This window comes from Hippocampus zosterae, chromosome 16 (assembly GCF_025434085.1).
Source record: "Hippocampus zosterae strain Florida chromosome 16, ASM2543408v3, whole genome shotgun sequence".
In the NCBI taxonomy this organism is placed as follows: domain Eukaryota; kingdom Metazoa; phylum Chordata; class Actinopteri; order Syngnathiformes; family Syngnathidae; genus Hippocampus; species Hippocampus zosterae.
The window spans coordinates 10222232-10249350 of NC_067466.1; the positions used below are offsets into that span (position 1 = coordinate 10222232).

The following is a 27119-nucleotide window of genomic DNA, read 5'->3' on the forward strand; positions in this document are numbered from 1 at the left end:
GAAGCTCGACGCACACTGCAGCCCGGACCTGGAGTCGCTGTCTTTTAAACTGCAAGCCATTCTACTCGCCACGTGAGTTCACCTCCTTTTTACTAGTCGGTGTTTACATTGCGCCACAAGCTAACGCTAACACGGCGATACAAACGCTAGCCGAACAAGTAAACAAACTCGAACTAAAATACCCAGAGTCACCCCTGATCATTTTGGGCGATTTTAATAGAGCACATCTTAACCGTGAACTTCCCAGACATAAGCAGCACATCGACTGTTTCACCAGAGAAGACAACATTCTAGACCACTGCTATACAACAATCAAAAATGCATACCGATCGGTGGCCCGTGCAGCATTGGGTCTTTCTGACCACAGTTGAATCCACTTAATACCTACATACAGACAGAAACTCAAATGTGTTAAACCGGTTGTTAAGACTGTGAAAAAATGGACGGATGAAGCAAAGCTAGCTCTACAAGAATGCTTAGACTGCACTGATAGAGATGAAACCTCAGGGTGAAACTGACTGCTTCTTCCAAGGTGCATTTGCATTACAAGACAAGACCACCCCAGTCAAGACTTCCATTTTTTTTCCTAACGTGCATCAGCCTATCCAGATTTTTAGGGCATGCACCAGTTCTTAATGTGATTCATTACGATTCATCGTAATGCATGTTTCTTTCTGGAAAATCTATACATTCCAAAATCCAGTCTAACTGTGCGATCCAGAGTACGAGACAGTTCAGCGATGAAAAATACATAATGCGTAGCACTCAATGAAAACATGAGGGCAATTATATTCATAAAGGAACGGTACTGGATTTTAAGCTCAAAATGTGAGCAAAAAAGGCATTTTTTCTTATCTGGTGCTGATTAGAATTGCCTTTTTTACTTTCATGCACAGCTATATAAATGCAGTGGATTTCAGGAAATGTACCTTTCGTTGCCCCTGCAGCTCCCAGGTGGTAGATGGCCCCCAGGACTAGCCAAAAAGCAACATTCTAGACCACTGCTATACAACAATCAAAAATGCATACCGATCGGTGGCCCGTGCATCATTGGGTCTTTCTGACCATAATTGAATCCACTTAATACCTACATACAGACAGAAACTCAAATGTGTTAAACCGGTTGTTAAGACTGTGAAAAAATGGACGGATGAAGCAAAGCTAGCTCTACAAGAATGCTTAGACTGCACTGATAGAGATGAAACCTCAGGGTGAAACTGACTGCTTCTCCCAAGGTGCCATTTGCATTACAAGACAAGACCACCCCAGTCAAGACTTCCATTTTTTTTCCTAACGTGCATCAGCCTATCCAGATTTTTAGGGCATGCACCAGTTCTTAATGTGATTCATTACAATTCATCGTAATGCATGTTTCTTTCTGGAAAATCAATACATTCCAAATTCCAGTCTAACTGTGCGATCCAGAGTACGAGACAGTTCAGCGATAAAAAATACATAATGCGTAGCACTCAATGAAAAAGTGAGGGCAACTATATTCATAAAGGAATGGTACTGGATTTTAATCTCAAAATGTGAGCAAGAAAGGCATTTTTTCTTATCTGGTGCTGATTAGAATTGCCTTTTTTACTTTCATGCACAGCTATATAAATGCAGTGGATTTCAGGAAATGTACCTTTCGTTGCCCCTGCAGCTCCCAGGTGGTAGATGGCCCCCAGGACTAGCCAAAAAGGCTTTTGTTCATCACTAGTGACCCCCAGAACCTTCATGGCTGCTTGCAGCTTGGAAAACTGCTGGGATGCCCGTTGTTTTTCCTCCACCTGGTGGACACCGCAACACAATTTATCGAAAATCATTTTTGTTTTTTACGAGCGACCAGGTATGAAGGTTTGATTTCACATGCTGTGAGAATCTTTATTTGGTTGTTTCTGAAGTTACAAGATGGCAACGAATAAGTTCTGATGCTTCAAATGGGGAGCAGTAGCTCGTCTGTAAGTAACGTGGGCTTTTGAACCGTATGTTCATGATTCAACTCCCGCTGCGGACATTATATAACCTACTGAATGTTGGAGAGATGCTAGTCTGCTTTCTAATTACTGTTCAGGCACACTTGAGAAAGGTAGAGTGGAAATTGAATTTCCCATTAAGGGATTTTAATGAGTACAATAAATTAAATATGATTACCAATAGTTTAAAAAAATGCCTGCTACATGTAAAATAGAAAATCTGTTTCAGAACCAAAAAAAAAGAATAATGTTCTCCATTAAGTAGTCTACCTTTGTTTGAGGCATGATTCCAAACGCGTTATTTTCCGCAAAGTGGTTGAGGTGCAGCTCAGTTCTAATGAAAACAAAAAAATACAAAATGACAAAGATGTTAGCTTTTCTCAAACCAATGCGATCCACTCATTTGATTCAATAACATTATCTAATAAGAGCTATATTGAAACCCTGTATTTGGAAAGATGAATCAGGAAGTGGAATAAATGAAGAAGAAAAGAAAAATAATATTCATGTGGCCTGATAAGGTAAAAGTTGTGTTCGAAATGGCGGAAGCGTCAACAGCTTCCAGTAGGCGCACAGCTCTTGCGGTAGATCTTATAGATTGTGCAGGTGTACCTAATGTTGTTACTGGTGAGTGTATATCAACATGATAGATGAAGTCTGGCTCTATGAAAGACTATGGGGCACTGTGCATCCAGTTGACCAGTCAGTAGTGATCCATACCTAAGGGAGCTGTCGACTCCGGCCATTAGGTAGTAAAACACGTGAAAAGTGGACTCGCCCTCAGGTCTTCGTGTCACTCTCATCTTTTCCAGGAGCATTGTCTGCAAGGCCGCAGCGCAAATAACGAGACACGGGAGGGGGAAACAGTACTGATGCAAAATGGATACATAAATAAAAGAAATACCTGGATTGAGGCTGAGGTCACCAGGCCTGACTGGTCAAAATCCAACGAAACAACATGGGAGAAACGGCTGGCATTTCCATTCATGCAGCTTGATGCATTCCCAAATGCCTCTAAAACGGTGTACACCGCCTGCCACTTCTCCGCTGCAGACAAATCAGAATGTCGAAAAAAATGGTGACATTCCTTTATTTTTATTTTTTTTTTTACAGGCTTGAACCTTTCCAACCTACTGGAGAATGTTTTGTTGGTGCTGCCAGCAATAGTGACCAAGTATTGAATGATGTGTTGACAGTTTGTAGTCTTGCCACTACCGCTCTTGCCCAGTAAGACTATGGACTGATCCTGGCGAGTGGTCAAGAGCTTCCGATAGGCAGACTGAGCCAAGCTGTAAATATGGGGGGCTGTGTCCTCCCTTCTACACCCTTTAAACATTTGCATCACCTGTAAGAACAAAGACAAACGGAAATAGAAGTGAAGAGTGACTCCTTGGCAACCATTTCCGTGCGTTCTATTCCATTAGATTCACCGTGTAGACAAAGGTATTGAGCTGTAACATAAAGAATCCCACTTAATCATTACCGTAGTTTTCGGATTATAAATCAGTTTTTTTCATAGTTTGGCCAGAGGTGCGATTTATACTCTGGTGCGACTTATGTGTGAAGTTATTAACACATTATATCATTTCACATGTTATTTTCACGCTGAAACCGCAAGAGGGCGCTCTAGGTCTGTGTTGATAAGTCGACAATGAGTGACGTAAGCGATGTAGAATAGGAAGCACCACATCTTCTACCCCCGGAGTTGGCAGACTTGGATTTCGTGATTTGGAGAGACATTGATGGTTTGGTAAACTTGTTAGCATGTTCTTTATTGCAATAGTTATCTGAATAAGTCTTAATATGAACATACCAGGCATTTTTGTTGTTTATGAGTCATGTAACGTTAGCTTGTAACATACTTATTCAGCCCGTTGTTCTCTATTTTTATTTTTATTTGCCTTTCAAGATGACGTGTCTGTTCTTAGGATTGGATTTTATCACATAAATTTCCCTCCAAAATGCGACTTATACTCCAGTGCGACTTTTAGTCCGGAAAATATGGTACATTCAATCCCATTCCCAAAGGTTTAACGCAAGGTCTGTACCACAAAGTCTACCTTTACAAATATTTGCCAAAAGAAGGGTCCTTGCAAAGAGCTCCCTGAATTTGGCATGCTCTGGAATTCAGACATTTCATTTCATAGTTTGATGTGAGGGGTATTCGCACAAAGGAGAAAATTGTGTATACTAGCCACCAAACAATCTGACGAATTAATAACTACGAAATTCCAAACCTGGTCTGGCATTAAATTAGCCCCAAAACTTGAGCCTGACATACTGGTGCTGTTGAATGTAATGCTTTTATAATACAATTTCCTGTAGCATTATTACAGGTATGTCAATGTCCTAATACATCTGTCGATCATCAATCATCCACCTATCAGGCTGCATCATTTGCATGGTAATAATGACAAAGAACACAGCAGAAATTGATTTATCTTTGACACTTTAACGTTCGGAAATCCTAATAAAAAATAACGTCATGTCCCTTGAATGCTCGCTGCAGCTCACCTTCTCCGAGTACATGGAAGGAGCGCTAATGGGGTTAATGACCACCATGTTGGGCCCAGCATGGGTGTGCACCAGGTTACCGCCGTAACGCTGCCGCAGGGAATGCATCACACTGGACTCGTTCAAGTACTGAAGAGAGGCCAGGTCCTCGGCTCGCTCAAACAACGGTGGGTTTGCCTGACGTTGAAAGTCATGAGAAGTTTCACCCGGCGTCGTTTTTGACTGATGTGCTTCATAGGTGATGAAATGATTTAGTACCTTCTCGACATCATCTTCATCTACGTCTAATAAAGATCCATCACTGTCCAAGCGTATTTTCACCTTCCCCTCGGGCAGACTCCCCGCTTCTGTCTTGAGCAGAGTTGCTGCAATACCAGAGCATTAATTCCTCTTGTTATGAAAAATATATGGACCCTGGTAGCTCTTTACATGAAATGAAATGCTAAGAAAAGAGAACCTTTACTCACCCAAAGAAAAACCATCCTTGTGGACAAGCCACACTTTTTCAGTGTTGTACCAGGCTCTCTCAGATTCGATGTTTGTTTCATTCTTCGCCTGTTTAAAAAGGCAACAAATCAAGATTGAAGAGTCTACAGCTTACAAATAACATTAAACGGTCACAGCCATGACTGCTTCGTTAAAAATTATTGAACTGAAAAGGATCCTTGATGGAAATGTCCAAATGCACTCAGCACAGCAGTTGGTAGTGGGAGTTTTTTTTAAATCATCTTGTCTTTTTTTATACAACCCTCCTTGACGGAAACCTCTTTCAGAGTGCTATCTAGGGCAAAGAAAAAGGCCTTGAACTCAATGAGAGTCAGTGAAACATATTCATTAAAAGATGTCTCAGATTTAAGAAAAAAAGTGCTCACAATTTACAAAAGATTGGAGAAGATCTAAAGAGGGAAAACAGTAGATATTATCAAAATTCCTTGCTGGTGCACAGGAGGGTATGTGTTTTTATAAACGTGATACTGCTTCTGGTAATGGTGATTAAATATGAAATTAGAAAAAAAACACAATTGTCTAACCTTTGCTGCTAAGTGTGATGCTTGTAGAATGGTCACGGGGTCCTCGGAAAGCTTTGGCTGGAGAAGGGGAAAAAAGTAAATTCAGAAGTCATTAACAGTCATTTTCGAACAGAGCAATACATGACGCAATTGGGGTTTTTTTTTCATGCAGAAAAACCGAAAAAAAATCATTGACCATATATGGAAGGATGAGAAGAATTCAAAAGTAGATCTCCCAGTACTTTGTCACAGCAAACATCTTTAGTCATGATTAGTAAGCCAAATGTGGTGCGCTCAATCCATCAGAAAAAATATACCACTTCAGGATAACGAAGTGCCGTTACAAAATCGTGTGAGCTCGAAAACACTCGAGGCTGACAAATGAGAGTCCATCTAACCCGGGATTGCAAGAATGGTCAGTGGGTCACATGTAGCCTGTCTTTCACTGCGGCCCACCAATGCATTTGCATTTCACGAGTCCAATAATGTTGCTGCTGTTAATAATGTATTGCTTTGCATTAATATACTATATCTTAGTAGATAATTGTTTAAGTGATTGTTTTTAGTAATTATATATTGAAGTCCAATTAAAACATATCTTGTACTGTACATGATTTTATGCGTTGAACATGTTTTATTGTACTAAATAAAACATTTGGTTGGTTACTCATCAACAAACCTATTATGAAAAAAGATGAGAATGCCTTCATTTTAAATAAACAATTGCACATATATTATCCTCTGAGTTTTTTTTTCCCTCTCCCCACCTAGTGGTTTCCTTTCTGAACTCTGACTGTAAATTTCCCCATTACGGGACAAATATAGGATATCTTAATCTTAATCTTACTTTTTTTTTAAACCTCATCTACGAATCTACACAACTATTTAACGCAATGATTGGCCCGCTCCTGAGCTGATCCATTCAATACCTCCTTGGTTTCAAAACACAAGAAGTCTTTCAAAGAAAAATGCGTTATTCACTATGATGAGCACAGGAAACAACAAGATCAGTAAGAGTAAAGCCAAAAGATATCTACGGCACATTTAAAATACTCATCAGAATATTCATAATCACAACCCGTCTTTTCAGACAAAAAAGTCATCCAATGACGGCCATGTTAGGATAAAGACAGCAGGTGGGTGCAGACAAAGCAGCGCTTCAAAAATAATGAACCAAAGCCACGATCTCTGGCACAGAGTGGAGGTAGAACACAGAGCTTGCAGTCAGTCACACAGGTTGTACCTGAGAGGATTTGGGTCCTCTCGCACGCTAGCCATTCAAGCATCAAAGACGACGGCAGCATGTCGAGATCCAACGACCCGCGAGGGAAGCAGAGAGTAGAAATAACCAGACAATGTCATCATTGCATATCATACCAGTGGGCAAGGTTGAGCACCTCTGCTCCTTTTGAACCACAGCAAAGCAATAAAACAGACGCATTCAAAGGAAGACAAGAAACGCTCGACTGAATCAGTTCAATGCCTTTCCAGCGGCGCAGATATCGTACCGTAACATGTTCTACTGTTTGCAGTATGTTGATTTAAGCATTATGTTCATTTAGGCGTTATTATGCCTGCTCGAGCTTCTCCAGCGACATACAACAATGGAGCCCTTTTGTGACAAGCTTCACAAACAGGGCACATTGGCTGCACAGATAATTGCATCCCGTGCCCTGAATTCCATGCTTTCAAATGTTCACATTTGTCTATTAGACATTGAAAATCATATCATTTTTAGATATGATTTTAATATTTATTTGGAGTAAAATATCCTCTTATGAGGGATTACATTGTTATTTATAAAGATGCTGTTCATTTCTAAAATTGAACTAATGAGCAATAGTCTCCACGGTTACTTCTTTGTTAGCATCTCACAATTCTCTACAGTACACGCGGCGTAATGTAAGGTATGCTTCCAAGCAACTTTTAGAAGTCATGCCCAAAATTTGAGAACCGTGAAATGATTTCACATTGTCAGGGATCATCCCGCTAATTAAAAAGCTTGCTGTGAGTGGAAGGTCAGGGACAGCTCAATACAATACAATACAATACAATACATTCTGATTTATATAGCGCTTTCACAACAGCGGCAGCTGTAACAAAGCGCTTTACAAAACAGTTAACATAAAGTAAAATAATAAACACAACACACAACATAAAACACAAACAGTCGTGCAATCCTAACCACTTTTCCGTCACACGCTTTGTTGTTTGAAGCGGTTTGAGATGAAAGAGGAGAGAATCAAAGTGAGTAACATGAGCAGATGTGTCCCTCAAGCTGGGCGAGGGTACAGAGTAGCCCAGTGCGAGAAATGGCAAGGGCAGACGCAGAAAACAAGCCGAGGAAGAGAGACCTTACATCAGTGCTAGTGATGGTGAAGATCCTTTTCACACGCATGTAATCCTCCTCAGTAGGAGTGACCTGTGAGACCTGCAAATGCAGGGCCAGCAAGTCCATGCAAGAAAATGCATCCATGAATTTTAATTTTTTGGGAATGCAGAAAATGTAAAGATGAACACAAATCCAAACACACCTGTTCACTCGATGTGGAATGAGCCTGGTGGGATACAAAAGGGGATGGTTTGCCATTGGGAGCCACAGTAGGACAAGGGAACTCCTTTATGTAGCAGTTTAACACATCATGCACACAGACAGGAATAAATGATCAATGAATGGACAATGAATGATAGGTTTACATTCTGATGTATGCATGTGGTTAGCATGACAAACGGTCAAATGGTATGGGTTTGAATTTGAGCTTGGACATTTTTGTGCAGTGTTTGCATCTTCTCGCCAGCCTTATGTAGACACAAACAGTACTTTTAATCTGTTACATCAAACTACGTTCGACTTTCTACTGTCTTTTTTTTTTCCATCTATTATGGCTTGCTCATTCCAGACGCACGTTGACATCTTGAGAGCTGTCACTTGATTCGAATTTAACAGTGCAACGGAACTACAACTGGAGTTTGAATCCATTTGACCAATCAAAGAGAGCCAGGCAGTTACATGACCAAACAGTCTCTGCGGCCTCAGACAGATGCAATGTTTTCAAAGTGATTTTTATAAGGGATGTTTTTGGACAATATCTGAATTTACACGTTCACATTTTGTATTTTTGTCTACGTTACGTTCATGCGTTCAATAAAAACAATATATACAGGTACTGTATATCTATATATACCGTATTTTTCGCACTAAAAGGAGCACCTAAAAGCCTCAAATTTTCTTAAAAGCTCACAGCGCGCCTTAAAATCCGATGCGCCTTGTGTATGGTCATTACGGTAATATTTCGACCGCAAAATGGCTCCTTGCTAGAGACATGCTTACAACGCAGATTTCAAACTTAAGGCGATCGGTTACGCAGTTGGACACAGAAATAGAGCAGCGGCAAGAGAGTTCAATGTTAACGGGTCAATGTTATAACTTTCTGTTGGTTAAGTGAACTGTTTCGCTGCTTCATTTGATGAGTTTTAGCGACATCTGATCGTTCTGTTTGCATTTCCTTGAGCGTAGCTCCATCTAGTGGATGCATTGTAGATTGCGTCTTATAATGCGGTGCGCCCAAAGGGTGAAAAAAAATTACAAAATACGCCATTCATTGAAGGTGCAGCTCAGAATCCAGTGCACCTTTTAGTGTGGAAAATACGGTAGTGAGAAGTTACCCACCAGTACTTCAGTAACATCAGTAAAATGGTTGGGCAAATTGAATTCGTTGGAGAGCCAATACATATTTCGACATAGCTAAGTTGTAATCACAATTCGTATCCGGAGGTTATTTTGACAACATGTTTAGATGCGGTCGTGATTTATAAGATAAAAAAAATAAAAAGGTATTTTCTTTGCAAGGCTTTGCCTCAGAGATGGTTCTCCTGGCACAGATGCAATGTTCCACTAGCAAAGAGTGACACTAAAGAGTCACAGCTCAATGCCTAATTGCTTACACATACTGACTGGATTGGGCAACAAGCACACCATTATACCCTCTGATGAGGTTTGGACTGATCATAAACAGCGTTGTGCACTCGGTGAGCATTAATTCTAGAAGGCTTCTTTATAGAGATCTTTTTTTGTCAATGAATATGTTTAGAGAGGAAATGTTTTTTGCAACGCTGAGAAAGGAAGAATACTGCCATGAACTTAAAGATGACTCATACAGGTTCCATTATCAGGTCGCCAAGACTTAACTTGTGTTTGATGGGTAAATATTATGAGCTGTCGTGTCTCTGTTATTATCACCCAGTATGCTTCACTCAGAGGTTAAGTGGCAAACATGCAGTTCTTTCAGTCTGTACCTCTGGTTTCTTCACTGCTACCAGGCGAGGTTTTGGGATGAACCCTGCAGGAGGTGCCAGAGGATTTGTTTTTGGGACCGGAATGAAACCTGCAGGCCTCACTAGACCATTGTTTTTTAGGGGAATTGGACTGGATTTTCTGGCGGGGATAAAACCAAGTGGAGGAATCAAGAGAGTTTGCTTTGTGGCGGGAATGAAGCCAGCGGGTGGGGCCAAAGGGTCGGGTTTAGGTATGAAGCCTACAGCTGGTATAAAGGGGTTCGGATTTTGTGGGACAGTATTTGGTGATGTGCTCTTGAGTACAGCTGCAGATGCGGAGTCCTCTGTTGTTGTGTCCGTTCTCTCCTCCTCTCCCTTATCCTCCTCCTGTTTGAGCTCCTCTTTCATGTCTTCTTTGCGATCTTGTGTGCGTGTGCGAGGCCGGTGCTCCTTGGTTCTTCCTCTGCCCATTAGGCTGGTCAGGCCCATGGAGATGTCATCCTTGTCCTCCACTGAAGACTTGGTAGATTTAAGTGCAGCGGTAGCTTTGGCAGCTTCGGACACAGCCAGCTGGTTCTGCTCGTCCGTTGCCGCAGGAGCAACACGCCTCACAACTCTTCTCATAACCTTCACCACCTTTTTACCACCGGACTTCTGCCCCTCTCCTGGAGCATCTGGACCACCCATGGCAGCGTTATTGCTGGTGTCTTCTGCTGATGATGCACTCCCTGTGTCTTGCGCAGGTTTAGTAACTGCCTGTGGCTGACTAGCATCTACATTAGGCTGGATGCAAATAGAGCAAAACAGCAGTAATGTGGATTGATCACAAAACTAACAGGAAAAAAAATCTGCTCAGTTCTGTCGACTGAATATATTGTTTATACGTATAAAGATGTGCAGGTCAGCTCAGTTTGATGAGGAGCACAATTTTGATGGTGGGAACCCTTGCCAGACCAGGGGAGCGGAGCGGGGGATTGTTCCAACATGACCAGTGGTAGCCAAACTTGACTGTACTGCTTGGTGGAAAGGTGTCTTTAAAAGGGTCGTTAAAAGAAATGTGTCCGCAATAAATTCATTACATTCAGCAGTTTCAGTTAATTGCTTTTTCCTGGCAAACTGCTGGCTTTGGGCATCCCTTAATTAAATGATTCAGATGACAATGAAAATGCATCTAGCCGAAACACAAATATTTATGGCATTAGCTCATCAACACTGAGTTGGCTCATGAAGAGAAGATTATTGCTTAAATGGTTTTTCAAAACTGGAGTTAAAAAAAAAGTTTTAAAGTCAATATACTCAATTGTGATTTTATTATTGAAAAAAGATACCAGATAAAAACACTGAATTTTACTCAATCCGACACCAAAGTTATCCTTAAATTGTTATCATCATTCCAAAATTCATCATGCTGGCTAAACTCTCCAGAACAACCGGAAGAAGCATCATTTGTTTCAGTTCAGAAGGCATTTTCAAATGAGCATCATTCCAGTTCATGTGTCAAAGAATATATTTAAAAGGCACTTACATCTGGCTTGCTCTCAACTTTAACCTACACAAGAAGAATCAACACAACAGATCAAACCCACAGCAAAGCCTTTCTCAAGTGAAATGTGACAAATGAAGTAAGATGCAAAAATGAAATATAAAATGAATGAATGAATTAATTAATTGAAAAGTCACACAGAATAGCGAAACTTCCCTTTTGTTCCCAAAATAAAAAGCGTGATTTGTACGCCATGGTGATGGGCCAGACGGCATGAAACAAGCTGGTGGCAAAGAGAATAAATGTATGCAATGTTGACGATACAAAACAAGAAGAGGATATGAGCTCAGTCGTGGTGATGGGAGCAGTTGGGGATATGATGAAGCACAATTCTGCACACAACGGCCCATTGACCAACAGGGCAGTGGGACCATGCAGCACTGAGGACAAAAGATATGATGAGAAAACAAGATGAGATGATAGCTTAGTTTCAAGCCACTCTCACGAAAACCTGCAACGTGCACACATGAGGCAATTTCTCAAAATCAACCATGCGTACGAGGCCAAATCATTAGCATTTACTTCGGGTGACTCGATGCACTAGAATCACAATACTGAATAATCTTTCTACACAACGAACTCTTGTCAAAATAAAAAGAATGTAGCAATGTGAAGATAAAAAGAACAACTGTGTTTGATTTGGTAAAAATCAAAACAAGCATCCCTGGAACTCAAATATATTAAGACTAGCTCCATCCATGCTAATTTGACTCAAAAGGGAAAGCACATGCACAGGACATAAACTTCCAAAGTTTCAAAATCGGACCAAATAGCATTTTGTGAATTTCCCATTTGATTATTTTGTGAAAATGCACTTTGTGTCCTTTTTCATTGAAAGTAAATATCAATAGTGTCAGCTACCCCCAAGTTTCATCAGTCTCCACCTATTAATAGTTTCAGCAACAAGAGAGGCCATCCTGAAATGCCATCAGAGCCCACTCCGAAGCAGAGCACATGCACCCATGTACCAGCAAACCACACTTTCCAGCACACGCTGAGGCCCGAGTCCATTACCTTCTCTCTAGGCCTGCTTAACCTTCCAATCTCTTAACCTCCAGTGACTGAAGCAAGGGCCGAAGTAGTGTCAGAACCGAGTCGACAAAGAGTTTACAAAGACTCCTCGTGAGAGAGGGGCACGGGCATCCTGGAAGGCGGTGTCAAAGTGGCCCAAGCCTGTAGTCAAAAGAGTAGGGGGGCCAGGGGGTGTAATGTGAGGAGTTGGGCAGTGAGAGAGGACAGCTGCCGGAACACAGAAAGTCTATGAATAGAATTTGCGTAATCATTCCAATACACTCCTGCCACCTTCTTCCCTGGTGACAGACCATCAAAGAAGGGGTCTCCTTCACTCAGATATTCCGTTTATCGCTACCTGCCACTTGGTAATTGTTTTTTTTTTATTAGCTTCCATTTCTGGAGCTCAAATTGTTTTTGCTTAATTAATTGGAATATGCTGTACACTCACTTGACCACGAGAGGGAACCATTAACAAATGTACAAATATGTCACGCACAATGACAATTCAAGAAGAGTGAGACAGTCATTTTATATTTTACACTGGATAGATTAGAGCAGTCAAGATTTTAATGAGCACAATCATGTGGTCATTTCAATTTAATTCCAATCACGGTTATCGGATTTCAAAATAATAAGAATAAAATTAAAACTTGGAAATACATGCTTTGGATTATTTCCCATTTATTTGGTTTATACTTACATTTGCTAAAAGAAGAATATTCTTGCTCACATATTAGCACTCTGCCAACACATGGCTGACTTGGTCCACCATGTATACAGTCTGCTAATCCTTGTAGTCAGATACTGGGACACAACACTATGTAAGCTGTTGGTTGACACATGCTTAGCGTAAAGTAAAGATTAAAGACTCATAAAACATGCATATTGATTCTGACCCAGTTCTGGCTAACCGTAGGATGACAAATATTCATGTTTTTCAGCATTAGCTGGACACAAATGCCACTATTTTCACATACATAAAGTCCAAATGTCATGGACGGTATAACATTTGTCAGTTTTTATTTTATGTTTGCAAAAGGAAGGTTGACAATAGTGAATGGCTAAACCCAATGTTTTTATATCGACAAGGGCAAAATTAAAAACAAATCTTATCAGCATGCAAACTCATTTGTAACTTTTGGGTCAACATTGGTCATGTAAAGGGGAAAATTTTGAGAAAAATATAACATGGATGATGATAAAAAAAGATAAAGGGATGCCTGTATATATAATTGATGTTCAGCAAAATTGTATCTTCTGTGTTTAAACAAGAAGATGGCACACAAATGCGTGCTGTGTTGTGCAGGATAAATCATGTCCTGCGAACATGCATGACTGGTCATACACCACCATTTGAGTGACAGATCTTCACTTCAGAGGACACTCAGTTGTGTCTTCTAATGAAGGAATTTACATTTTAACACAGGGTTCATGTTAGTTAAAATAAAGATGTTTTGTTTTTTTTATGCAATTTCTAGTCTACAAGCCACTCACTGAATTACATTTACGTATTTTTTGGTTGTCACTGTTGTTGTTAATTGTTCAGATTTTTCATTTGAATTATTTAATGATTACATTAACTGAGGTGACAGTGCTAAACTCAGCGCCCTCCAATTAATATTGGGAGAGTATTTTAAAAAATAAAGACATTTTTTAAAAATGTAAAAAAGGATTATATTAAGAAACACCTGTATTCTGTGCAAGCAGAACCAACAAAATCACAGCATGAGGGTAGTTATTGTCAGCTGTTGTGTGGCTGCCACCTTATGGACAAAAGTGTCCTCAACTGGAAATATGTGAGTGTGGGGGGTCGCGGGGGGCACTCATCAATCTAATTTTCTATGGGTAAAATGTTGGGCCTGAATCAATAGCTAGGCTTGAATTATTTTAAATATAGGTTATTTCAACAGTGTGAGAAAGTCAGATTCCTTCCCCAGATGAACAGTCTCGAGTAAAGGTGGGATGTTGATCATGGGTACTTTAGCATCCATCCATCCATCCATCGCAACAATATCAAAGGGAAAGTCGGTACTCTTTTTTTATTTAATAGCTGCAGCGCAATTGTTCCCGTCTTTAGAACAGCAATTCCATAGTCATTGCTGGTTGCCAGGCAGCCTCGTAACCCATCACAAGGTCATTTCTATGCACCCAACCAATCATTACATAACTATACCCTCGTGAAATCATATTAAAAGTAAGATCCATACATGAAGTACAAGTTTCGAAATGCTCCTCAGTTTCCAGGTATATTCTCAAACAAGCTCCCCCCCACCATTTCAAATGCGTATTAAATTCAGTTGCAGCAAACGATACAAAAAGACAATTAGATTATATTAAATAGTATGTTGAAATTGCAAATAGAGCCATATTCATGCAGCGCATGTGGTACGCATCTGCTCTAGATCCAGAGTCAAGATTTTATAATAACCACCTATAAATAGTGCAGCTGGTTCTAGGTCAGCCTCTCAAGTACATTTTTGTAGTTTCTTTAAATTATCTGGCTACTGATGATCATTAAGATGTAGGACAGAGTGAGGAGCTTAATGATGTGAATCGATTTAAAAGATGAAATGTAAACACCAGATGGGATTTTGGTTGGATGGTATCATTTTCACAAGAACAATCTGTGTGTGTCTTCATTGCTAAATTATGGCCCACGGAAATATGTGAGAGGATGTTTTGCTTGAATGTTGAATCATGGAATCGGGTTTGAAATATTATGTTTCCAATGTAAAGCTCATGACTGACTATATATGCTGTTGTAAAATATATCATTCCACCAAGAAAAGAACTACTTCTATTTAAATACAATTAAATGTCGATACCGTTTGTGTATTAGTGTAAGTCAAGAGTCAAAGGCACATATTTAGAAAGGCTGAGGGATAGTTTTTTTCTTTTTGTTTTTGAAAACGTGTCATGGTGAGCTCCTATAAAAGGATTAATTTCAGGTGTACCGTCAAATAAAGAGTTATGTTTGACACGCCCCTTATTGTTACACATGATAATCCACATAAAAAGAAGTGAATAGGCAGCCAACCAGAGACCATATGGCCCTGGACTGTCGCGTTTGGGCCGTTGTCCACATTAGCATCCCATTGTTTGGTGTCAAAGGGGGTGAGGGGGATGGGGGGATTAGATATACACACCAGAAAACATTCTCTGAAAGCACACACAATCCCCTATGAATACCAGGCAGAAATGCATGACCGTATTTTAACAAACTCATCTCCAAGATCAGAATTATTGCATCGATGCCTTATACTTTAATTAAAAAAAAAAGAACATCCACAATCAGATGCGGAGTAGCCTTAAATAACACACTTGGACCAAGACGATGACACTCTGCTTCATATCTATTTTATACCCTGGCACTGGAAAACGTATATTCTGTTCTACACATAAATATGAAATAAAGCCACCGTTCAACTGCCAGAGACAGGATGTGTACTCATTTTCACATTCATCAAGACTATTGGTCTGGAAGAAAGGGATAATCTGTATTGCATGTCATGATGTCAACTAGAGATTGATATCATTGAATCAATTCAATGTGACTTGGGAATTTAATAAATTTTGTAAAAAATATTGCTACAATCGTTTGCAAAGATATTGTGATAACTAAAATTTAGAAAAAAAATTCCAACAACCAATAAATCCAATGATTATTAAAAAAACAAAAACATGCTGAATAAAATGACATCTTTGTGGGTACCTTAACACTTCCAACAAAAAAGACACGAATAACCGGTTTAACATTTGAATTATATTTACATTTAATCCATAAATGTATGCAAATTATAAGTGAAGTTACTGGAAAATATTATTTATGCATGATGCCTTTTAACATTCAAGGAACAAGCCCCCTGAATGTTCATTTTCCTTCATTCTATTAGGCTGTGTGGATAAATATTCATTGTGAAAATGTCAAAGGCATCCAGTTCCCTGAAAAAAAATATGATGATTATGTATCAAAATAATGGCATACTGTGTAGACCACCGTTTTATTTTTTGGGTTTTTTTCCAATCAATTCATGTAATCACTGTGACGTGTTGCCGGCTGTAACATGGCACTGTTCATTTTGGATTTGTTTCCTGATCTGATGTGCTATAAACATGCCATATGGCATGTCTAACCATGTCAGGTGTCATACTTTCCTTTGAGAAAGAGAAAAAAAATGATGTGCACATGTACAGTATATGCATGACATGTGTCATGTTATCATGACACACACTTTTTTTTGAGAAGCAGAGTTGAAAGTGAGTGATGTTAATTACCTCTAGGAAAGATAAATTGCAATTGAAAAAAAAAAAGAATGCAACTTACACTGAAGCCTTCCTTGTATGGTCCCTGCGATGTCCTCAGCCAGCTACGGTTCAACTCACTCAGTTCCAAAATGGGCTGCACCTTGAGTAACACCGACTCCCCAGATTGTCGGATCATCTCCACGATCTCATCCCTGCTCTTGTTCTCAACCTTGATCCCATTGATCTCCACCAGTCTGTCTCCTGGCACCAGGCCCAGAGCACAGTCCTTGGTCGCCGCACCGGGCTCTGCAAAGTGCACCACTTTCCGATACACGTCTCCATCAGGTTGCCTGTCCAACATGGTGGTCCTCCTCAAAGAGAAGCCAAAATCGCCCGTGTTGCGTCGCTTTAGCTTCAGTTCTCTGGGATTTGGTATTGGGGGAGCAACCAGTGCCGGCAACTCTAAGTCGACACCAGGGAATGTTTTTTCTACAAGTTCAGGTATGTGTACCCGATATATGTTTTGAGGTTTGCTTCCTTGGCGAAAATATTGTGGCTTTGATTTCTGAACAGAAACTCTTGACGTATCAAATGCATTGTTCCTCTGGGAAAGGGCCGGGTACCTCGGGCCGATTCCAGAATTCAACTTTGCTAGCTCTCCAAACTTAGCTGCTCTCTCCTTTACAGAGCTGCGTATTTGTTCCTGGTCGATACCCTTGTTTTCCTCGACAGGTCTCACATCCTGCGCTAAGGTGTCACAGCTGCCGAGGCGCTCAGCATCTAAGTCTGCCAGACTGATATCCGGGTTACTTGTCACCTTGATAGGAATAGGACCAGATATCTGCAATTTGCTCCTTGATTCCTTCTTGGAGCTCCCCCGATTGAGGTGGAAGAAGCCTCGGCGTATGCTCATCTCTTCCAGGCTCTTCAACTCGGCTTGGGACATGCGCTCTTTCTTTTTGTCTTCCTTTTTGTCTTTTTTCTCCTTCTTGCCAATGTCCTTTTCCTTCTCTTTCTCTTTCTTCATCAGATTAAACATCATGGACTTTTTCTACAGCCTCTTGACTCAAATTGTGTTTACAATCCAAAAGGGCAGATCTTCATCAAGCACCTGAGAGCATCGACAGTATAATATGAGAGCAGTGAGGAAGAGGAAGGCAGAGAGAAAAAAAAAAACATTGTTCATGAATGAGACCATACAACAAATACTTCTGTGAAGAGTTTCGAAAATATTGTCATGCAATAAAAGTGATTTGCAAAAGCAAAATGAATTTGTGTGTCAGTAAACAAATAATTGATCAAGACAACAGATGCATCACACCCATAGTAATGGAAATGACCGTTGACTGTTGTCCAACCTGTCACTATCGTCACGATACATAGATAGATAGATAGATAGACAATATTGTGAATGATTCAATGAAAACGTCTCTGATATTATCTTTGGCAGAACATTTGACATCGCTCATTTGTTGGATTCTATCCGGGTGTGCAAGTGTACCTGAAAAGTGCCCTACATTGATCTTAAAAGCATTGTTGCACGACACAATAAAATATGAAATCGTCTCTCATGCAGACGACCTAAAATATATCAGTTTCACCGTGACACACAGCACTCAACATTTATGAACAGCAGAATAATCATAGCATTTGAATAATTAATGTATGAACTTGCCTTGCTGATGTATGTACCATCCCTTTCATCGTTTTTTTTCCAACTTAAAAAGACAAAAATCACGTTGTCGTCGTGTTTCCCAGGTCACGATAAGGCACTTTAAAAAGTTAATTAAAAAAAATAACCATACAGCATTTCCCCACAAAATCTACTCGCACCTAGTATGCATTTCTATTCTATTATATTAACCTTTTTGTCAGTAGAGAATTGACTACATGCTCCAAAACTGTGTTTCTATCTTGTCCTGCGAAATGCCCAGTCAGTGCTGGGATATAATTCTAAGCTGCTTTGCCCTCATTAAAAACCCGATGGCCTCAGGGAAGGATGTCAGTGGAGGGTGTACAAATATAGTACAGTATAACGGTCTACATTACAAGCGATAGACAACATCCTACCTGTAACTGTTGTTGTCACCTTTACCTTTTCGGCATTTTCTTCCTTGAATTTATATGAGATAAAATACATTTTACTCCTGGTGCATGCACAATCCACTATAAGGTAAAAAAATATTTAGCAAGAAGATAAAGAAAACTTCAACAGCCTTCAGGTATTGTGTTCTTATGTGGTTGATATGAAAATTAATGTGCCAAAACTGAACAAAAATACACATATGCACGTACAGTAGGTATATCCAGAAAAAAATAAGAAAAGATAAGTCAATAAATAAATAAAGATAAAAGATTCATAAGAGACGCTTCCAATTTAACGGTTTTGTGTACTCCATTAAAATATTACATGAAGTTTGGAAATGTAAAGCTCAAATTTACACGTTTGCGACGTGTTGAAATTCTAAGTACCGGTACATGAACGTCGCATGAGGGGAGTCGGGCAGCAGTGACCTCTGCTGGTCAATTTGAACAAACGCGCATGTTTAGATAAAAACAAGCAAGCTATTTTGGTCTACAAGTTACTATCATACAGTTTAACATTTTATGTATGATTTGTATAATCTTTATGTTGGAATTTGAATGAATTCAAAATAGGTTTATACATACACACAGCTTCCTCCCTCATTCCTAAAAATGCTTGGTAGTTTCATTGAAGACTCAATTGTCCATATGTATCAATGTGAGTGTATAGTAAATTGATTTGTCAGCTGGGATAGGCTCAAGCTCATCTGTGACCTGAACGGGGCACGTGGTATGAAAAATGGATGGAAGGATATTATGAAAAATCTTTCCAGATTGTAAAATGTGTGATCATAAAACAACCCAGACCAAATCTGAGATATTAGAGATTTGTTGTTGCCTGATACAAAATCTAAAGCAGACAGTTCAGTTTGAGGCATATGTTACTCAGAAATTAATACTGTCCAACAATGAAGCAGCAGTGCAGTAGAAATGTGGGTAATATATTGGATAGAAAGCTGTGTTGGATGCTATAGGCCCACCACGCATATGTTTCTTCTTCAAACTTGTGTTTTATTGCATTTACGCTGCAGTGAAGTGCAAGTAGTGTAGACCTGGAATACTCAATGCTTTGGACAGTGCTATCACCATTCAGGTTTTGGTGTCTTTTGTGGAAATACTAAATCAAAGAGTGACATTTGTGCTGCCTGCTGCTAGATGATGCTAACCACACCTAAATTATTCTCAGTGAAGTTCTCATTGTAATGAAGGTGGGAAAAAAGTTTTCAATGTTCACCAGAGGCCCGTATATTCCAAAAGCACTCTAGAAAAAATTGTTTTGCTCATCGCAGAAAGATTAATTATTGTAGGCTATTTCAATATTTAATCTGTGCACAGGTGCATGTAACAATCTCACAAAAGTGTCACACTTGCATAGTAATGAGAATATTTTCTGCAAAGACTAAGGAATACTTGATATGAACGATAGTACTTCACAGTGCACAACCAAGAGTTCATTCATCCCTATTTCAGAATGAAAAAGAATCACCAGAGGCCCGTATATTCCAAAAGCACTCTAGAAAAAATGGTTTTGCTCATCGCAGAAAGATTAATTATTGTAGGCTATTTCAATATTTAATCTGTGCACAGGTGCATGTAACAATCTCACAAAAGTGTCACACTTGCATAGTAATGAGAATATTTTCTGCAAAGACTAAGGAATACTTGATATGAACGATAGTACTTCACAGTGCACAACCAAGAGTTCATTCATCCCTATTTCAGAATGAAAAAGAAAGGCTAAGTCAGAGGGAGTCGCAGTGCTCTTTTGATCGAGCCAACGCTTTTAATCGATAAAAGCAAAAACATTAAATCGTTGATATAAAAAGAGCAAAGGCATTTAAAGATTTTTTTTCATCCATCGAGGGACTATTCATAAAACATCCATGAAACAAGCACATGCGACATCGCGGATAGTCAATAAAATATGCATGGACAGAATCAGCAGACACATGAAATGGGGAAGTTTTGAAAACAGTCTTCATTGCATGAGACGTGAGGTGGGTAAATTATTACTCAAGCAATTCATGAATTTACAAAATATATACAACTTATATTGAAAAAATATATAATTTGATTTAAGAACTTGAAACATGCGCAATTCTAACACATTAAACTCTCATACCCCCGTGTTCTTTGTAAAATGGTATTACCCTTAAGGTTACCGGAAGTTGTATCAGCTGCCATGTTTGGTTGCTTTGTTGTAAGCTTCTACTAGGTTTCCTACAGAATTACTAAGTGTGGAAATGGAGGCAAGCTGGAGTACGTTTCTTTTCCAAGTAAGTTTACTGCTTCGGGAGGGTACTGCTATTGCCCGCACGGGGGAAAACTAAAACTGTAAACACTGAGTCTTTTGGCGGCAAAATCAGTTTTGAAACGAGTAGTGCGAAGAACAAGTCAGCAAGCAAAACAATGGTAAATGAATCCTGGCTTCCAGCTGTGAGGGTCGGGATTGACGCTTGAACAAAAAATCATCCTCCAAGAGGAGATGACAAACGCGATTTGTTTAATATCTGCCGTGTATTTGGAGAAGCCGAGTGCTGTCGCAAAATGCCGAGTTTATTCTCTGAAGTTTGTTTTCCAAGTCGATCCCAACCAAACATGCGGGATCATTTCAAGTGAGGCACTGCACCGTTACAATCAACCCGCACACACACAGCAGCTTGAGCCCTGTAGGAACGCGTTCTTCGGATGCCCACTGATCATGAAATCTCAAGCGGGATTTTGCCACAAATATGAAAAACAATATTTTTCCCAGTCCCGAACGCCGAGTAATTGTGTGCGCTTCGAAAAATCTCTGCAGCTGATAACGGCGGTTCGCGGCCAACTTTCCCCCCGCAGCGACTGGAGCGTTCACTAGCCAACTTAGCTAACGGTGTTTCGGAAAACCTGCATCGCGTTCACCCAAAACTCCATGAAAGTAATTGGTCGCCACGGAGTCGACCTGACTCGCCAAGCACCGACATTGCAATAACTTATTGGCAACTGAAAGGCCCGGGCTCTATCCATTTATTTGTCGGTTTATGCTGCTGAGCGTCGCGGAAAGGAATTCAAACTATGCACACAACATCGGCTAACACTAGCTACGAATCGGCTAATGCTGGTTCATTTCTTGTTTTCAGCACGACTCCGAGTGCTGAATTGCCCCGGAATTAAAAATCACGCGGAACACGATGTTCTCCTGCTCGTATACATACAATTAAACGAGCGATTTTTATGAGCGTGACAGATTCAGATGACGTTGCCTAAGCAAGTGAACATTTTTTTGTGGTGTTCTGGTGTATATATCAATGTTTAAAGTTATGGTTTGGATATCAGAGAATGCATTCATGAGTCCATTTTAGAAATTCTCTCAAATTGTACGTGAATATAAATGAGCGTTGTTACTGACTGAAATTAACTGAGGGCTGCATACCATAGCGATCTCTAGATGCAGGTAATATGCCCACAAGGATCCCTGAGCAACACTGGGGGGGAATCAGAGTGTAGATATTTTATTGTGGGGATGAATGCCTATCGAAACCCGGTATCAGGTACTGTATTGGCCTTATTTTTCGGTAGCGAATATTCATTGAGGGTGCCGATACAGAGCACCGATACTTAACGTAAAGAACGTCTGACATTAAATCATCCTCAGCAACAATTGGCATTCTACTGCGGCAGTTTCACACATCGTAAAATCATTTTCTGTGTCAGAAAGAAATGTTTTGTTCCCAATGCTTTATCATTGTATTAAATCAAATGTTATATCTGAAAAGGTACCGCAGGTATTGGTCTCTATCAGTGAGTACTGAAAGAGTGAATACTTGTACTGGTATGGGTCTGAAAGAAATGGTCTTGAATATTCCGCCAAAACAGTAACAGTCATCTATTTCTAGCTATCTTAATTTATAGTGCAAGTTGGAACGTGATAAATGGCCACCGTGTCTTTGGAATTTGGGGGGGGGGGGGGGGGGTGACGTGGAATGAGCACTTTCAATGCTTCAAAATAGCCAATAAAAGATACATATTTGGGGAGGAGGTGGACATTAATTGGTAAAGTACACCACGTATTCTACTGCTCAATCTTCTATTTGTGCAATTTAAGTCTTGTCCAAGTGTATTGGTGGATATTTTTAATTGACACTTGTCAGATAATCAGAAAGGGGTTTCCTCCGATTAGCTGACAAAACAAAAGGATAAGTTCCAAAATAAATGTTTTAAAGCTCTAATTAGTTTTTTTTACCACATTTTGTATAGGCACACAGAAATGTTCCCCAAAAGGCCTTTTCCCTCCCCTGAAACAAACAAAAAAAAAAAGTTTTTTTCTGTTGAAAAGAAGTTTGCTGGGATCGGCTATGCCTTTGAGCTCACCATCCTTTTTTTTAAACTGCAGTTTTAATAAGTTATAAATTTGCTTGTCTTTTTAGTATGAAGAATATGAGCCTTGGCACAATGAAGTACTTTATCCTGCTATGTGTTAACGCACTCTGTCATGTCAGTTTGATGTTTTTTTTTTTTTTTTTTGTTCTGGTGTGCCTCTGGAGTGCTTTACTTTTTGGACGATGAAGACAGATGGACAGTGTGGCTTGTTTTAAAATATCTGGCATCGTGCCAGACGCCAGTATCCACACTTGCATTATGTACCGCACACTGTTACTTTGTCTTTCAGTCTTTTGTAAATTCAGGCTCCCAGTGGAAGAGGAGCAACACGAGCTTCAGAATGTGTTCTGTTCTATTTTTGAGGAATACTGACCGTATACCCTCTGGAAATATCGAGTCATTTTAAATTCATTTTGAATTCCATACTGAATCGTTTTGTACGCAGCGGCCATAATATTTGCACAAATACCTTCTTGAAGCACAAATATTAGCGGTGCCTCCTCTGGGTCTAAAACTGCAAACCTCTCGTAATAGTAAGAAACATGAGACGGGTGCCTTGTAATACTTCAGAAACTATGCAGCGTGAACAGTTAACACTCTTACAGAAAGTACATTTTGTTCCAAATGTCATGTTTTACACTTTGAGTGCCCCAAAACTCTATGTACAGTACACTTGTATTGTTTATAATCATTTATATCCAGAATCGTGTTTATAGTCTGTAAATTGTGAGTCAGAGAAATCCACGAGAATATTCCGATATTCCTTCAAAACTTTCTTGTTCCTGGGGTGTGAAAGAGCCTAAAGTCTGTTAGTCCAGTGTATCTGAATGGAAAGCAGCCGCGCGTGTGTGTGTGCGTGTGTGTGTGAGACACACAGGAAGTAGACTGTTTATACAGAATATTAATGTCTCCTCCTCTGACACCTGTAGTGTCATTCTGGAAAATGGGATTCACAAGACTCAGCGCGAAGGCTCTTTGCATCTGCTTAGCAATACATTTCTGAATCATGCATTCAGATTCTTGTCTGCTCATTTTCAGGTCTGGTGTTTTTCGAAATTATGTTTTGAGTGGAGGTCATCGAGAACATTTTCTTTGGTCAGGACAGCTCAGGAAATTATTTAGATTCTGGCATGAGCTTATTTTTATCCCAGTACACAGACAAAATCAACATGGGTCCCCAGTGTTTAAAAGTGAGTTAGTTTGAGGTTGTAAAAATAAGTTTTGGCACAGCTAAACAACTTCACTGATAGGGCTCTTCAGGTACACATTTGAGCTTCAAATGTTTGCTGCCAGTCTTTGTGAACTAATGTAGTCTAATCAAAAGCCTGAGTGTCAAACTGCTTATTGGTGTGATGGTGGTTGTGATCCATCTTCCAAGAAATGTGTGTAACATTTCTAAAGCCGACATATGATATTTTTTGAATGTTTAATGTCCGGAGGTAGTTGGATTCATATTGCCGCAGAGGTGATGATGTCATGTTTTTAAGTATATCATCACATGCTTGCTATGGTGACTAACAATAAGCTACTGGCATCTGCGTGTTCTCTGTTGTAGCAAACTTGCTCGACGTTAATATCCATCCATCCATAATTGTCAAACAAAATTGCATTGTGATGTGAGTGACCATCTTTTTTGTCACACTACTCGTGTTGGCATTTCAAATTCATGTAAAAATAAATGAAAATTCAGGGCCTTATTTTGCCTCTTTAGGTTTTTTTTTTCTTGTTTGTTGGTTTAAATGACAGCTCGGGATTTGCAAAGTACTTTTAGCTGTATTTCAATTTGCATACATTATTCCTAATTATACTTCCCAATAATTTGTAGACGTTAGCGTTCAGTAAAGTGACTGTGGATTGTAGAATTCTGATTAGGAACACTTTAAGAATCAGGAGCAAATGAAGACCAAACAAATAGTTTTTACAAGCAAAACTGAAGTAATTTTTTTACATTAAACAGTGATTTCTGCAGCTCTCCCTCGTTTCCCTCCCTCCCTTCCTCCCCTTTCTACCATTTTTCACATGGCCTTTGTTTTGGTCCAAAATGGGATTATGCCAAGCAGCTGTATAGTGAGACACAAAAGATGGAGGCAAGACGGCACATAATCGGACTCACGACTGCGAGAGCTGTTCAAGTCTACAGTGGCCTGTGGAGCCGTCAGGACACTCCCTCCATTTTGATGTTATTTATGAGCGAGCAGCCTCAGTTGCCAGGGCGCATTTGTGTCAAAATGGTCAGAGCTGCGTGAACGCACAGCAGCTTGTAACGGGCCCTGCACCTCTGCATCGGGGCCACGCTGCGTGCAATGTGTGCACAAGCTTCCACAGCATCGCCCCGCCACCCAAACGGCACCCCGACAACGCCCGGCGCGCCAGTGGGACGGGGTAGCATTGCATTATGATGACTAATCCTGGAAGGTGGCAAGTGTGAGCAGGTGCTTTGAGAAATGGCTGCGCTTGGTGGCAAGCTGCATGAGTTCCCCTCCCAGGTTCCCCTGCAAACTGACTGCGAGCTTCGCTGAGTGGTGTGTGGATAAACAATGTCCCCGGCTCATGAATAGATGAGCCAAATCAATGAAGATGAGCATACAAAGCACCCCTGCTGCGGCCCTAGTGCATCACTGCTCAGATTTGTGTCTTTCACAATAGGCTAGATGGCATAAGGAGGACATTGTGCGTTTCATTTTTCTTTCCGAGCCCCAACCTTTTACTCTTGCAACTTCTTTCTTAGCTGGCCTTCCTCGATGGATGATTGAACCTCAAAGGGAAAGGTCAAGCATTTCACCTTGGCCATTCTTGCTGCTGGTTGACAACAATTTTATTTTTTTTGCATCAGGAACTGTTTTACCGAGCTAATGGCATTGAGTGTACTACCATTTTTATATTGGCTCACATGTTATGAAATGTTCTCTACTGTTATACGGTAAGGCAGGTTTTCTCAATTGTATTTTTCCAAAAATAAATGCTTAGCACTCCAAGTAACACCATCATGACCAACACGAAAATACAGGAACATAGTCGGCCTCAGGTCATTTAAAAGTTATTTTTCTCTTTAATTCCTAAAAGGTATATTTTCCTATTGCATGGCACTGTTACATGATGGACAATAATAAACAAATGCAGGACAGCAAAAGAGCTACCTCACTCACTATTTAACTAATTCACTCCCAAAGACATTCTTAAATGTCTTTTCAGACTTGGTCCAGAATTGGCTGGTACTGAAGAGTTAATAATAGATATATTGCACATCAGAACAGGTGAATAAAACTTGTATTTACCTGTAAGTATATATTTTACAAGAGACTAAATATTATGTGAAAATTAATTGTCGGGTTTACCTAAAATTTAAATGAAACTGAATTGTACAGTCCAGTGTACATGGGGGGGAACCCCCCCCCCCCTCACCACTGTTCTACCAATAATTCCTTCAAGTTTGCCAATTGACATTATGAACTTTCTTTCTTGTTGAAATCTCAGAATTTATTATTGCAGCATGAAAGTGACCATAAATTTGGATTTCTTGTGATTGGATCTGGACAGTTAATATCGTCAGTCAGAATAATTCCAGAATTTACCACTTTCCACCAAAAGGTCTAATGAGGTTCATGAGGATATCAAGTCTGATGTGTTTGCGGGCAAGGCCACAAAGTAGTGAGTTGCTGTGCCACTTTCCATTGTGCTTTATAACCTAGATGTGTGCTTTTTACGACCTCTCTTGACCCGCAAATGTGTTGCTGTTCGATTGCAAAAATAATGGTCTTTTTGGTGGCATCCTACACTCTGTTATGCCTCTAGCTTGGAATGTTTGTTTGACGGTCATTGGATGAATCAGCGGGGTCATATTTGGATCTCTTTTTGGGGGGGAGGGGTCCAGTATTTGGATTCTTTTGTATTGGTGTGTAATGTGGCGTCAGTTTCATTACTGAAAAACCCTCTCAAAAGTCTGGAGCCCATTTGGCTCTCACAGTTGTCAAATTAGAACTCAACCGTTAGCCTTTGACCAAAACACAGCTATCATTGGCATTCTGAGGGTTTGGAAAGTAATCCATTTGGATACTGCCACTGTCATCTTGAGGTGAAATAGTTCTGTTTTGTAACACCCTCATAAAATTC

The 27119-nt window shown here is 40.0% G+C and overlaps 2 protein-coding genes across 6 annotated transcripts in view; one reads left to right on the plus strand and one right to left on the minus strand.

Annotated features, from left to right (window-relative positions):
* The window catches only part of LOC127588095 (unconventional myosin-XVIIIa-like), a 109888-nt gene that overhangs the window by 81931 nt on the left and 838 nt on the right, over positions 1-27119 (minus strand). Inside the window, exons 1-11 of one of the 3 annotated variants that reach the window (XM_052046656.1) lie at positions 18241-18525; positions 16645-17676; positions 5510-5566; positions 4946-5033; positions 4737-4843; positions 4479-4655; positions 3099-3309; positions 2869-3011; positions 2685-2785; positions 2235-2298; positions 1634-1778 (exon numbers count right to left, since the gene is read on the minus strand). In XM_052046656.1, coding sequence (XP_051902616.1) covers positions 1634-1778; positions 2235-2298; positions 2685-2785; positions 2869-3011; positions 3099-3309; positions 4479-4655; positions 4737-4843; positions 4946-5033; positions 5510-5566; positions 16645-17607 — 2056 coding nt within the window. In that variant the 5' untranslated portion in view covers positions 17608-17676; positions 18241-18525. Of the gene's footprint in view, positions 1-1633; positions 1779-2234; positions 2299-2684; positions 2786-2868; positions 3012-3098; positions 3310-4478; positions 4656-4736; positions 4844-4945; positions 5034-5509; positions 5567-16644; positions 17677-18240; positions 18528-27119 lie in introns of those variants that run through there. The other 2 variants (XM_052046654.1, XM_052046655.1) reach the window with 2 other exon arrangements.
* LOC127588109 (vascular endothelial zinc finger 1-like) overlaps positions 20813-27119 on the plus strand; it is a 288931-nt gene continuing 282624 nt past the window's right edge. For all 3 annotated transcript variants that reach the window (XM_052046677.1, XM_052046678.1, XM_052046679.1), the window contains exon 1: positions 20813-20926. In XM_052046677.1, coding sequence (XP_051902637.1) covers positions 20894-20926 — 33 coding nt within the window. In that variant the 5' untranslated portion in view covers positions 20813-20893. The remainder of the gene's footprint in view (positions 20927-27119) is intronic.